This window comes from Nomia melanderi, chromosome 8, assembly GCF_051020985.1.
Source record: "Nomia melanderi isolate GNS246 chromosome 8, iyNomMela1, whole genome shotgun sequence".
NCBI lineage: Eukaryota > Metazoa > Arthropoda > Insecta > Hymenoptera > Halictidae > Nomia > Nomia melanderi.
In genome coordinates this window covers 2,372,356-2,386,498 of record NC_135006.1, presented here as the reverse complement: position 1 = coordinate 2,386,498, position 14,143 = coordinate 2,372,356, and the positions used below count along the sequence as shown (strand labels likewise).

General features: G+C 32.4%; 1 protein-coding gene across 4 annotated transcripts in view; it reads left to right on the top strand.

Moving 5' to 3' along the window:
- LOC116426591 (adenosine receptor A1) overlaps positions 1-14,143 on the top strand; it is a 65,569-nt gene that overhangs the window by 38,047 nt on the left and 13,379 nt on the right. For all 4 annotated transcript variants that reach the window (XR_004234944.2, XM_076369795.1, XM_031975734.2 and 1 more), the window contains 2 exons: positions 926-1,185; positions 4,398-4,614. Coding sequence is in view for 3 of the 4 variants with exons in the window: in XM_031975734.2 (XP_031831594.1) it covers positions 926-1,185; positions 4,398-4,614 (477 nt within the window). In the remaining variant the exon portion in view is untranslated. The remainder of the gene's footprint in view (positions 1-925; positions 1,186-4,397; positions 4,615-14,143) is intronic.

The window sequence follows — 14,143 nt, the reverse complement described above, 5'->3', positions numbered from 1 at the left end:
AAAGATTTTGAAGGGAATTTAATAAGCATAACTATTATTCGATTCTTTTGAATTCAAATTAAATATTATATTTTTGTTATCAATAATTATATTCTTAGAATTTTCCTCCTTTTTCGATAAATCGTTAATGCCAATGTATTGGGTTGATGTAACAATTTCGACATTATTTGGAGCAAGTAAAAATACCACAGTATTCACATTTTTCTTCGAAATCGCAACACTGTCGCAATGATGAAATAAAAATATTTGAAAAACTATTCTTTCGATTTCTTAAAAAAAATACGTCGAAACTTTTGCATCAACCCATTAGTTGTATCGATTATAATTAACACTAGGTTCACGGACACTTATTGTACAGTTCATTTTATTAGTCTCAGAAGAATTGACGTTCGTTCACTTAAATTTTGGAAATTATAGGTTTAAAAATAGACCACTAAACTACACATTTGTGTTATTGTTTTAATCAAAACCAACGCAAACATTCACTGAATAATGCTTATAAAACTCCATATGCGTGAAACTGATGCATTCTTCAAACTTAGTGTTAACCAGTTAACTGTGGAATTTAGTTGGGAAAACCTCTCGTTCTGCGCGCAATAAAATAAAAAAACGGAGCGTCTACTCATCGCACGCAGGACGAATGCACGTAGAGTATATTTTAATGAAAGATCAAAGCGAAACAAAGAAGAGTTACATGTTTATGTGAAAAAATAAAGAATTCATCGCTGAAAGAATTAGTATCATGTCAAGCTTTACGATGACGTGTATACTTGTCAAACACAGTTAACTGGTTAAAGAGTTAATCATACGACAGTGGGTTAAAAAATCAATGTTGTCCAGCTTTGGAAAGGATCCTTCTGCAATGATAAGATTAGATGTTCAATGCGAACACTCCAAAGTAAAATTAACAATTTTTCCGTTCCAGTCTCAGGATGAACGTGACGACAACATACACAAACGCGACGAGCACTTTCGCTGAAATTATGGGCCTCGAGGCGGAGGTGAGAACGAATAAAGCGGAGAACGGGTTAGACAACGACCTTGATATTTCGCCGGTGACATTATCCTCGGCATGGTCCAGAGTGGCGAGATTACTTTTGTTGTCTTCAATGGCCGTCGGGGGCAGCGTCGGGAACGTCTTCATGATCTCTGCGGTGGTGGTCGAGGATCAGCTGAAGAAACGAGGTTTGCCGCCTTGCATTCTTTCCTGATACCATGATAATTGCATGGATTGTTCGTTTTTAGAATTGTTGGGTTTTTAACACAAAACTACCAGATAAGCCAAAATCATCCATTCCTGATTGTTTCTTTTGGGAACGATTAAAAAGGTAATAGATGTTTCTCTGAGAAATTATTCAAAAAATTGATTTAGCAAGGTGCAAACTGAATTTTAAATCAATTGAAGTCTCAATAGATGCACCCTGAGTTTCTACAGACGAATTTCAAAAAGTTAATTTAACTGCTCGGTAGTTTTAACACGTTGAGTGTTATGGGGTGATTAATCGGTGACCTCGAACCAAATCGAATTACTATAGTTCATATAATTAACACTAAACGTACCGTGACTGGTCGAACGACCGGGTTTAAAATTAGATTTAAGCTTCTGTGTTTTTCTTTGTTCATTTCACTTTGTATGAGTTCCTATATTGTCCAATTAATCAATTTATCAATTATTCTCCCTTGTTCTGTTTCGGTTTCCAATAAGAAAAATTAATCATTTAACTTGTTTATCTTTATTTTATAACCAATTAGTTGACTGGATAGGTGGGAGTCTCATCGCATTAGGTAGCATTATTTACAATATAGAAATGTTTTCCAATAATCATCGTTTCATTGAGTGAACTGTAGTAATTCGGTTTGGTTGAGGGTCAGCGATGACCCTCTCTAGAATTGAACGTGTTAATCGTAATTAAATGCTCGGTAGTTCTAGTGTTAAATAGTGTGAATTCGAGTAATGTCAATTTTTGGGACTTATTACTCGCACTAATCAAGTAATCCGCCTGTATTCATTTAGGGATCAGGCTCCTATGAATTTCAATCCGTTATATTTTCATGAATACTTTCTCTGCGTATTCTTCGAATTGTTTATCTTTGAAAACCAATCTAGCACGCGTGCAACTGATTGATAACTGGCGTTACGAACTTCACTGCAGGTCGCTACTATAGTATGGCTGCCTTTGTCTACGATACAATGTCGTAGCTTATTTACTATCAGATTGTCACAGTGCTTGCAGCGTTAACTATCGGTTCTGACCAAACAAGCGACACGACGCGGTACAGAAATGATGAATACACAGGTATGCTTTTTGGCGGCGGGATTATGCTGTGGAAATGCATGGTACAAGCACATAATAGCTGCGCGTTGTTATCGCGAACGACAGCCTAATCGTAGCTATCTGAACAAGTTAGTTATTGCGAAAGCCTCATATATTTTTAGGGAAAATCTGATAAACGTTATTGAAGGTACTCGACGAATTCATGATTCAGACTCGACAATAAACTCGATAAACATGATTTAGACTCAACGTTTTCTATGTATATTTACTTTATCCCGGAAATGCATAGCAATATTTTATGAACAAAATTATTGGTTGTTAATTCTAATGTTTCGTTTCGAATAGCTATTGTCTTTGAAATTTTACATACGTATAAAATTATATCAATATCTATTTAGAATAATATCTTTTTGATTGATTATGAAATTTTTATGATTGAATAGATTTCTTTTTCTTTATGTGAGTGCCATTTTATTGTAACAAAAAATTATTTTTCATTGTTTTGATACTGGCAATAACCACATTTGTATAGAGTGAAATTCTTTCTTGTGTTTCAGATGAGTATAATACACACTTACGTACACACAAAGTCAATAAAATTATATTATATTATATTATGTATTAGTAATATTCAAAGCATCTCCTAAATCATATTCATTGATAAGTAAAAAAAGCCTGTTTGTTAATATTGATATAACTTCACTAACGTGTAAATCTTTGCTGATCATGAATTCCAATTCTGATTACGAATTATTCGATATAAATTTTTCATTTATTATTATATAAGTAGAAAGTAATGTATTAATTTCATTAAGGTTTATTTTGTACATAACTGTGCTGTATTGTTATAGGATGATATTATATAATATATCATATACCATATATCATATCATATCATATCATATCATATCATATCACATTATATCATATAATTATATAATAATTAAAATCGTCACAGTGAAGGTCCCCAGTAAAATTCGAAAAACAAGACATCAGTCAAATACACGCGTACTACTTGCTTGACTTTCAAATGCATTTCTCTCGGAGACGAAGGATCCAACGCAATTTTCTTGCTCTTGATTTTCGTCCCGTCTCAAGCCACAGAATTTCTGATTCCATTTGTCCGTCGATTTACGGCCCAGCCTGTATACGCTCTTTGCAATAGAAGGATTAATACGGTAAATGGGATCAAGTCGTGTAGAGAATTCAAGGAGGATCAAACTGAGTGTAGTTTTGGTAAGTTGGGACAGCTCCGCGGGGAAGAACACGTATTTCTACAGCATACGAATTCGCGCATCATAGTGAATTACAGGAACGAGTAACAGTTTTAGTGGCCAGTCCTGTTGCTGTATAGGGTGCACCAAGTAATCATGGACTGTTGACCGGAACCGTAAAAACCTGGACTAAACTCAAAACTTCTTTGAAAATGTATGAAATTTCGCTCACAGATCCTTAGATACATGCACTATGTTCTGGTGCGCATAGAATTTGCTGTAAATTACCCGTTTATCGAGAAATCTACGAAAATGGAGAGAAACGTTTGTCCTAAGAGAGTTTTGTTCTCTTTATGATTGTAGATTATTGAAAATTCATTATTTTTTATTCGTAATGAGATTTCAAGAAATTGTTCCAAAAATACTATCATTAAATGAACACTACTTTGAAATAACTGAAAGCATTGATTTGGCAATACCCAAATTGTATTGTAAATCAATTAAAGTCTCAGTAGATGAACCTTTGAGTTTCTATAAAGGAATTTCAAAAAGTCAATTTAATTGCTCGGTAGTTTTAGTGTTGAAACTCGAAATGATACTAATCTGTTCAACGATGAATTAAAATAAATACTTCCCTAGTTGACTTTATTGCCCGCACAATGAGAGATTTTCCAAAGAAAATTCCACAGTTAACTGGTTAAAACGAGAACGGCTCATTTAATGACTGTATTTATGAGATGATTACTTATTAATTGCACCTTGCTGGTTACCTCGAATTATCTCGGAATTTTTGGTATAGCACGGTTCACGCGAGCCGAGATAGCTCGGGTTAATTAGGCAGATGGTTAACGTGATATAGGGTGGTATGTGCTTCCGTATAATGGACGCGTGAATTTCCGTTTTCCAGGGAACGCGTTTCTGGTGAACGTCGCATTGGCGGACTTATTGGTAACAGGCCTCGTGATACCGGTGTCGGTGATCGTGATACTGGCAGGACATGAAGAGTCATTGAACACATGCCGATTCGAATGGACTCTCGAGGCTCTTTGCGTGCTGGTCACGGTGTTGACACTGGCAACGATCGCTGCCGAAAATTACACCCGTCTCTGTCTACCACCAGAAAGGTAAGGACAGTTCATCCATTCGCTAACAGGATTTCTTTCAATAACAGTCTCCTCGGTTACAATATTTTATTAACACATTGTTGACCGGTCACGAATTAACTCGTATTTTCATGCCCAAACGTTGTTGACTGATCATGAGTTAACCGGTGTTTGCACTTGTATTAGCCATTTCAATTTTTGAAACGCAGAGAAAAATATTCAAAGATATATAAAATATATGTCCAAAGATTCATTTCTATACACTATGTATAAACAAAGTATATTGAAGTTTATTTAGATTATTTCGCTTTCATATTTAATTGCGAAATAATAACCGGTGACATGGAATAGCTTCTGCATAAAATTGCCGGTCAACGATGTGTTAAGCCATTTGCATTATGTTTAAATACTCTGGTAAGTGCTAATGGAATTTGACTTAAATTGCTTATTAGTGGGGTAGCGGAATTGGCAGGTTCATAAGATATTATATTTGAATTACCGCGTAAGATCAATCAGTTAACAATTTTATCTGATTATATGATTTATATATGATTATGTGATTTATGTACGATGATATATAATTTATATATGATTATGTGATTTACATATGACTGCATATGATTTATATATGATTATACGATTTATATATGACTATATGTGATTTATATGCTGAAAAACCTTGATGCAAATACAGCTCGTCGTATAATGCGATTGGATGAAATAAAACATGTCATCTTTACAAAATACAAACAATAATCAAGAGAAAAAATCCCCACGACTTCCTCCACATTATATGATGACTATGTCAATCCAAAAGAAAATGGGAACAAAATATAATAGTATGTAATAAATAATGAAACTTTATGAAATTTTAGAAGCGGAGTTTACTTTTGATGTACTGAAATTAAAAAATCGACTTTCTCTTTACCGATCAGTGGAGAATACCCCCTTAATACTGGAATAAAGGAACTAAGACATGGACAGTGTTCTTCTTATTTTTCCGAGTATACCATTTCCTTTGATCTCATTAAGTTTCAGAAAAGTTAATGGAATAATTACTGCGATAAATCTCAAGTTATAATTAAAAACAGGTTGAAGTACATTTTATGCAAGCTTAATAGTTTCGTGCGCGTTATGAATTCTGCGAGAGGAGAAAGCGATGCTCTAAGTGGTTAGACTTGAGTCTGGACGAGATAAGTTTGAAGTTTTACTAAGTAATTTAAGAAACGTGTGCAGCACTGTTGAATGTAATCGAAGGTTCTACAAATAGATTCAAGAATTTATTGGGAACATTAACCAAATATTCTAAATTCTGTGCAATTGTGAGAACTGTTTTCGATGAAAATTGAAATGTCTGTAGTTAATATTATATTATTACATAATTATATTTATATAATCAGTATTATTTAATGCTTATAGCAGAACATGATTTTGTTTAACACTAGAATCACCATGTTAGTCGAAATGACTGGTTTCAAATTTTTTATTTTGCAATTACTGAAGCGTTACGTATGCGAAATTATTTAAAAAATTAATTGTTTTAAATTAAATTAATTTAAATTGAAGTAAAAAATTAATGTGCACTAACTTTTAGAAGGAAAGGTAGGCCATAAGTCATTTCTAAGAATCTTTTATATATTCTTTTTACTACGCGCATTTTATGCAATTTCATCTTTTTACAATTCTCCATGAATACATAAAATTTCGTAGTCTACTGGTTACCAAATAGTTTTTACAATGTTTTAATCAATGTGATGAAAATAATTTCATTCGAAGCATAAAATTTAATACACGTTTTCTGCTTCAAAAGACTGGGTAGCTAGACAGTAAAAATCTCTAACGTTTATTAAAAGGAGCACACAAAAACCGTATTCGTTCGAAAATTCTTTGATCTCAAATTTTATGAATTTGATGCAAACTTAAAAAAAACCGTTGAAAATTTGGTGATTAATTTTTAAGAAAAAGAAAGTTTTGCTACGCTTTGAACACAGTAGTATAAGTCAATGATTGAGTAATAGTGGAAGTATAAGATACCAACAACGTTTAAATCATTATAACAATCTAATCATGATAGTTTCTAAATCATGTTCTGTAGTAATCATAAATTATATTAATACAATATATTTTAACTAATGTTTTACAATAATACACAGTTATATTAATATGTTCTAAATAATGTTCTACAAAATCAAAAATAGTTGAAACACTATTCTTAACAGTAGAATTGAATAAAATATTCTATAATTAATAGTATAACATTCACGATTAAACAAAAGTGAAAAAAAATGAGTTCGAATATAAGACAGTAAAGTGCGAATATTTGTAAAACATTGGAATTGGTAAACAAACATTGCAACGTTATCGTGAAACTGTTAAAAAATTCTAAAAATGATGAAAAGAAGAATATTAAAATTTGTCCTGGTACTATGAGTAAGTAACCATGGAGTCTATGAAATATCGAAGACAAATCTCGCAGAGAGAGGATTGAAGAAATTGATGGAAGTAATGTTTTGGAAAGACAAGAGATTTGCACTAGCTGAATCAGGTAATCACAATCTTTTGATTTCATTAGAAAAGATTCAATATATCGATTTAGATGTAGACCCTAAGCGAGAGGACAAGAATTGATGATCTGACGAGTAGTTGATTACCAAAGTAGGTTATTCGACCCACCAATGGAAAATTGATGGTACTGTGCACGTAAAGCTAGCGAATGAAATAACAACGTTATATTCAATACAAATAAACAATAAATTACGTTTACGTTTCTTACTGTAATGTCTATTAAAATAAAAAACAATCTCAATCTGTAGAAAAATTCAACGCCACGATCAAAGAAGTTGTAATACAATTTAATTTGTTCAAATTTGTGGTACAAGCTGTAGTACAATTTAACAAAATTTTCATTGAAATTTGTGTCCATGTATTATTATTTAAAAGGACGCTAAAAATCATAGAAAAAAGAGATACTTTTAAGATGTTCTAAACTTTGAAAATCAAAATGATGAGCCATTTCTCGTCTAGCCATAAATCACAGTTAAAAAACTGTCGACAGCTGTCCATGCTTTATGAACTTCTGTAAAAAATTAAAAGGATATATGAAAAATGTATTTTCTGCATTGGTCATAACTGAATACATTATCGTTTTACGGTACATAAACTAAAATTTCAGATTTTATCGGTAATGACACGATAAGCTACACGCGATTTGTCATCTAGTTTTCGTTTACTTGTTGCACTTTGATACGTATACATGCGATTTCTATAAAAGTGATTATCAGACGAATTTTAATCGTAATTTTGTGCTTAAGAAAAGTTGAACTTTGTTTCTTTTAATCTCTATAAGTCGACAATATTAAACTTCGTGCAAAGCTCCTGTAAGTCGCTTTTTTGTTTCTCAAACCTTTCTTACGCGGAAACTTCGTGAAAGCGGGACTTCCGTGGCTGGTAGATTTTCGTTCTTCCCTTGAGATTCAACTTATCGAGATTCAACTGTGCAATACAATAAATGAGACATTTCGTTTTATCAGCAGCGTTTCATTTTAGTATTTAAAGTGACTAGTTTTATATTTAAGAAAAAAAATGGCTGCACATCTGTGTAGTAATTGAAGTATTCCTTTTCTTTAAATCCTTTGTTCTAATTAATTAATTGTATTATCTTAATTTATTTTTGTTGTTTATTTATATTATATATATTAATTATATATTTTTTATTGTATTATATTTTAATATTATATTTCTTATATTTTCAGCATAATGTCCTTGATTATATACTTTGTGTTAGTACAATTGGAATTCTGTGACTTTAGAATTACTTTTTCTAATAACTTAACTGACGGTCCCTTAATTTTTTAGATATTTTTGAAAAAACATTATAACATTTTACTAATTATTCATAAACATTTCAATGAGTTTAAAATACATTGTATGGACACAAATGTTTAAGATTCTCAGAATATGATTTGCAAAAACAAAACTCTAAATGAAAAAAATGTTTTTTCCATTACCTATTTCATTTTTCCACGTCAAATCACTTCGAACCTGAATGTACCAACAATTACTAATCATCCAGTATATTTTGTTATTTATTAATTCGTTTGTCTGTTCATATGCACGCGTAACTGTCACGTATGGAGATAACAGTATGCATGAGATTTAATTCAGAATTCTTGCTTAAAACCTACGTGCAATGAAAATTCTATTATAGGACAAAATTACGTCATTCGGGGGTTGATTGTTCGTTTCCTGGATACCACGATGCGTTGAATATCGTCCTTAGGATGGTATATTATAGTCCTTGTACCTTGTAAATATGTGACTTAGCATTTGTCCTCTATAATTGAATTCCATGCGTCCAAATGGGTTGGAATACTGCTTGGTCAATAAAAGTTTGTTTTCAAACAGTAATTTGGGCTTACACGCAATAATCCAGTACATTTGTTTTTACTGTAATTTGGTTTGGTTAATGATTCTTTTAATGGCAGTGATAACAATTAAGCTCGGAATATAGATATGATCTAATATATTCGAACATTTTTGTAATTTTCATACATGTATCACAACCGAAAATAAAAATCGAAAAAAGATCCCAACTTGTACACTAAAAAACAATTCCATTGTATCTGCGGAATTACATATTTCAATTTTGGCTTCAATTTAAAATATTGATTTTAATGAAATATAAAAACATTCGTGGTGTGTTATTTAAGATAATACAAGTAAACATTTTCTTCAGTTTTGATGGTAAAACAAATATTTCGTGTACAATTGGAATCGTATCAAATGATGAATACACCGTGAAACGGTCGAAGTTATAAATGTAAATGAGCAGAGATTATTCAGCATTGAAATGGTCAATTATTCGTTCGAGTGACCATTCATATTTTAATTAGACAGTGTTGTCTATTTCGCGGATATACCTTTGAACCTAATTCGGCGGTGAGGTTTTCTGAACGTGGATGAGGTCAATAGGGCGTCAAGTACTGGAACTCCTTCGATATGCTATTTCAAAAGGTCTTGCTTTGTGTAATAAATTCATAAAATGTTCAAGGTTTGAAATAATATTCTCTCGACGCCAATTAACCATTTTTCAGTCTGAGAGGACTTACATTTAGCTTTTTATCGACCTTCAGGAATTTATTTTATGATTTCCTTGCAGCTCGATTATGTATGAGACAATTCTAACAAAATCTTACGATATAAGAATTTTTTGTTTTGTGCGGTGGGGGAATGCTCTTACGCATCCGGAGGGAGGAATGACTTTTTATATCCCTCCCTCGTGCGGAAGTCAACGTCGCGACGTAATACCCATTAAACCCCCATCTTATATAATATTAATACAGTAACAATAATAATAACTAAATATTACTATATAGTAATAATAATAATATTCACTACACCATAATTTATGTAAATTCTATATAATATTTTTAACCCTTTGCACTCGAAAGTTGATTCTCAGTCACCACTTGATTTGATACAGTAAAATTATGAAGTTGAATATTTAATATTTTAAATTAAACTTTGTATTGCAATGTGAAATATTTAAATAAAATAGCTATGTCGTTTAATTTATCTGTGAATTATCCTTAAATTATGTTATTAAAATGAATGTTCTGTTCGCCATTTCGCAAAATGCAATACTTCATGAGGCAGAAGAATATAATACTTGTTTCTTTCACTATCTTTAAATGACACGCCATTAAAGAATCTAATCCTTTTTAATATTTTTGTATCGCTTTATTTAACGTCAATATAAATGTTAAAATACCAACCATTACAAAATCAATATAATAATAACCTCTTATTTGTTAACAGTTAGAATAGCATTTTCTATACAAATATATATTTTTGTTAAACATGATAGGTTGCTTAACGTATATTGCAACAGTAAACGTATTTTTCCAAAAAGTTTTCATTTGGGACCTAAAGGATCAAATTTGAACGTGACACTGAAGTGGTAGGAAGGATACATGTCCCAAAATGTAAACGTTGCTGAATACATAGCTCTGTGTACACACATAAACGACTCAGTGGCACAATCGATCATTCGAATAATCGAAAATCGGATAATCGTTGTTTGGGTAATTGATGTTGTACTACGTGTAAGAATGATCATGGGAGGTAATCAAATATTTATGGACGACAGTGCATAAGCATTGCGCAATGCGCAATGGTTTACGAAATACCATGCAATCTATCTGTGTGTATGTTGATCTGAATATTTACTATTCCCACGTTCACCGCCACAAAAAATATCAACGCTTAACGTATCACTTATTATTTCCCTAGGAAACATAAAAAAACGTTTGGTATCTCAATTTTTACGTTATACTATTTAGTTATTCGCACTACTGAATATTTTAATTCGACATCAATTATTTTATAAATTATAATTGTAGGAGGAAGAGAATATTTTATTTGTAGAAACAATACTACTACTAAAACAATGACCACGCATGCATTTGGAATATTCCAGATTAATTTATCATGAACGTAAATATCAATATTACAGAAAATCAATGTTGTTCAGAATATTCCAATATCTCGAACATTTACTTAAAATACATCTACACCTATAAGTTCATCTATACTTTCATTCCCACATAATTTTTTTTTGTTCATGGACACATACATTCCCACGTAATTATTGTTTTGCAATTTGGAAGCACCGGTTATCGGTGACCGCCGTGGCAGTCAACGTGTTAACGGATGCATAGTATTTCATAAAATAGGAACATTCTTCACTTTATTTTGTTAATTCCTTTCTACGATTGGCTTGCGTTAATGCACGAGTGCTCTGTGTCTTAAGAATCAGCGATGTCGAACGCGATCAAAAGGAATGTGCTCGGATCGGGGAACGCAGCATTGGAATACTTCGGTTTCCAAAAGAGCCGGCAGCTTTTAAAGAATATCGTTAGATCGGACAGGAGCGTAACATCGATTGTTAGCGGGTCCGCTTCAGCAAACATTAACAGAGGTGGTCGTGACTTCGAGCGCTATTGTAGACGATGCCAATAGGGAGAGGTTAAGGGTCTTCGCTGGAGAAGCTCAAGGGGAATCGAGAAGATCCAATTTAGCTATGCTGGATTTGTTCAGTTTTTGCATCTTTTACCCAGAAACTGTTTTAACACTTGGCTAGATTGAATTTGTTCAGTTTGAAACTGTTTTAGCACTCAACCACGTTAAATTGTTCTATTTTTGTATCTTTTACCCAGAATCTGTTTTAACTCTTATCCGCGTTGAATTCGTTCAATTTTCATATGTATTACTTAGAAACTGTTGTAACTTTGAACTGATTGAATTTGTTCAATTTCTGTACCCGGAAACTAATTTAATACTAATCGTACCGCGACCTGTCAGATGATCGATTTTAAAATTTGATTTAAATCTGCGCTATCTTTCGCTCATTTAACTTTACCTCGATTATATATTGTCTGATTAATCGGTTTTCAATTTTTGTTTCCTTTCTTTCCCGTCTTCGCTAAGAAAAAAATTATCGTCCAACTTGTTTACCTTTATTGTACAGTTTACTGATTGGTTCAATAGGAATGGGTATACATAAAGTACCAATTATATCTAGTGTTAAATACCTCTTACAAATTTAACATAAAGTTATTTTGATCTTTCGTACATCCACTTGTTAGAATTTTTTCGAAAAAATTAGAATATTGTTTGGAAGTTCATCATCTTGATTCGTCTCCAAGCAAATTTTGTTTAATGTGGAACACTTCTAACAAACAAATTCTTATATACACGCAATACTGTTCCTCTAATAATAAATCGTAAACAATAAAAGTTTAGAAAATACTCTAAAATTTCGAGCAGCAGTTTAGAAAGTTAGGAATGAATACTTTTCGGACCTCAACAACGCGGAGAATCGATTCTTTCTAACTCGTCGACTGCCACGAATAACGATCCAAATACTCGTTGGTTGGCGGTCCGCTTTATCAGCACCGAAAACAATGGTGTGTTTACCAACCAATTCAGAGTCGTCGGAGCTCATTAAATTCCGTATTGATGCGTTAACGAACCAAACTAACTTCATATAGCAATTGTAACGTTCATGGAATGCGGTGAATACCGCGTTCGTTAATTGTCAATCATTTATTCATTGATCATTTGATCTTTCACGTTAGAAATTATGGAAGGTGACAATTTAATACGAGTATAGGCTTTTCGAGTGAACTCAAAGTTTGTAGAAGGAACTATGGGAAATTGGTCGAGCAAGCTAATGGGAACTAATAGAAAGGACTAAGAAAATATGATGCAGAAGGAGTTCAGTAAAATTGCGTTGATAATTGCGGTTCATGAGCATTGGCCTTATTACTAATCGTACATCAACAGTTTCTAAGCAGTATCTTTAAAGTGATGTATCTTATGCGTAATTTATAAAAATAATGGTAACGTGCTATCAGTAGTTTATTCAAAAACAAATAATACTTACAGTTAGTCATTATTTATTAGAAATATAAGAAAATTGAAGAGTTTTTTTTATCATTATTCTGTAGTATACTATTTAAACGCTTTTTTCCTTGTTTTAATTGATCGTCAGTAATACTGACAATGCTAAAAGATGACATCGGTATGACATAACGACACGAGACACTCAATGCAACGTTAGGCAACTTTTTCCTTTCTTCTGAGAAATTTGAAGTTTGGCACCTATTATCTCTTCTATTATCTATTTTATATCTACTTCTATTTCTATCGTCTTTATATTATCTATCTATAGATATAAATACTCTCCATTTTTCTTTGTGTACGTCGTATGTGTTCATGTAACTAGATCCGTCGTTAAACTTCAGTTTATGTAATAAGAGTTCAGCTCTGAATTCGTGTATTTAGAACTCACCTCACAGGAACAAAGTACAGATAAATGAAGTTCTACATAATGGTCAAGGTAGTAGGTATGCTCTAACCGCGACAAGTCTCCGAGGGTCTCACAACGGTAACAGTTTATGGTGGTACATATTGTACGGAGCTCAGGTCTATCTTGAGTTCTGATTGTGTCAAAGATACCGTTATCTATTCACAACTGTAAGGAACTGCTAAAAAAATATTGAAAGACGAGAGCTTGACGGGACACAGGTATAGCAAGCGAGAAATATCTTCGAATACCGAGATAAAATGTTCAATGGTAATACAACGAATGGATAGAAAATCCCAAAACAGAACATTATCGTTTCGTCAATCATTTGAGTTTCTATATATGACCTGCTTTATAATATTTTTTAATGTGTTAATATATGGAAATACGAAACAGTAGGTGGCGATTTTTTCACAATAAACACCAGCACGCAAGTGCGATTAATCGATGATTAAGATCATTATTTACATATTTGTAATGACACCACAGCGTTAGATGTCCTCATTCTTAAATTATATTATTAAAAAAGGAAATACTAGTGGACTGCAAGGTTTTGAGATTAACTAAAAAATAAATTTGCTGAAAACAACTCTGAAGACGTTCCTCAAGGATAGAGAATGTATTTTAATGGCAATAAAAGGAGGCCATCCGGTATGTTCCAGTATTATTCGTAAAAATCGT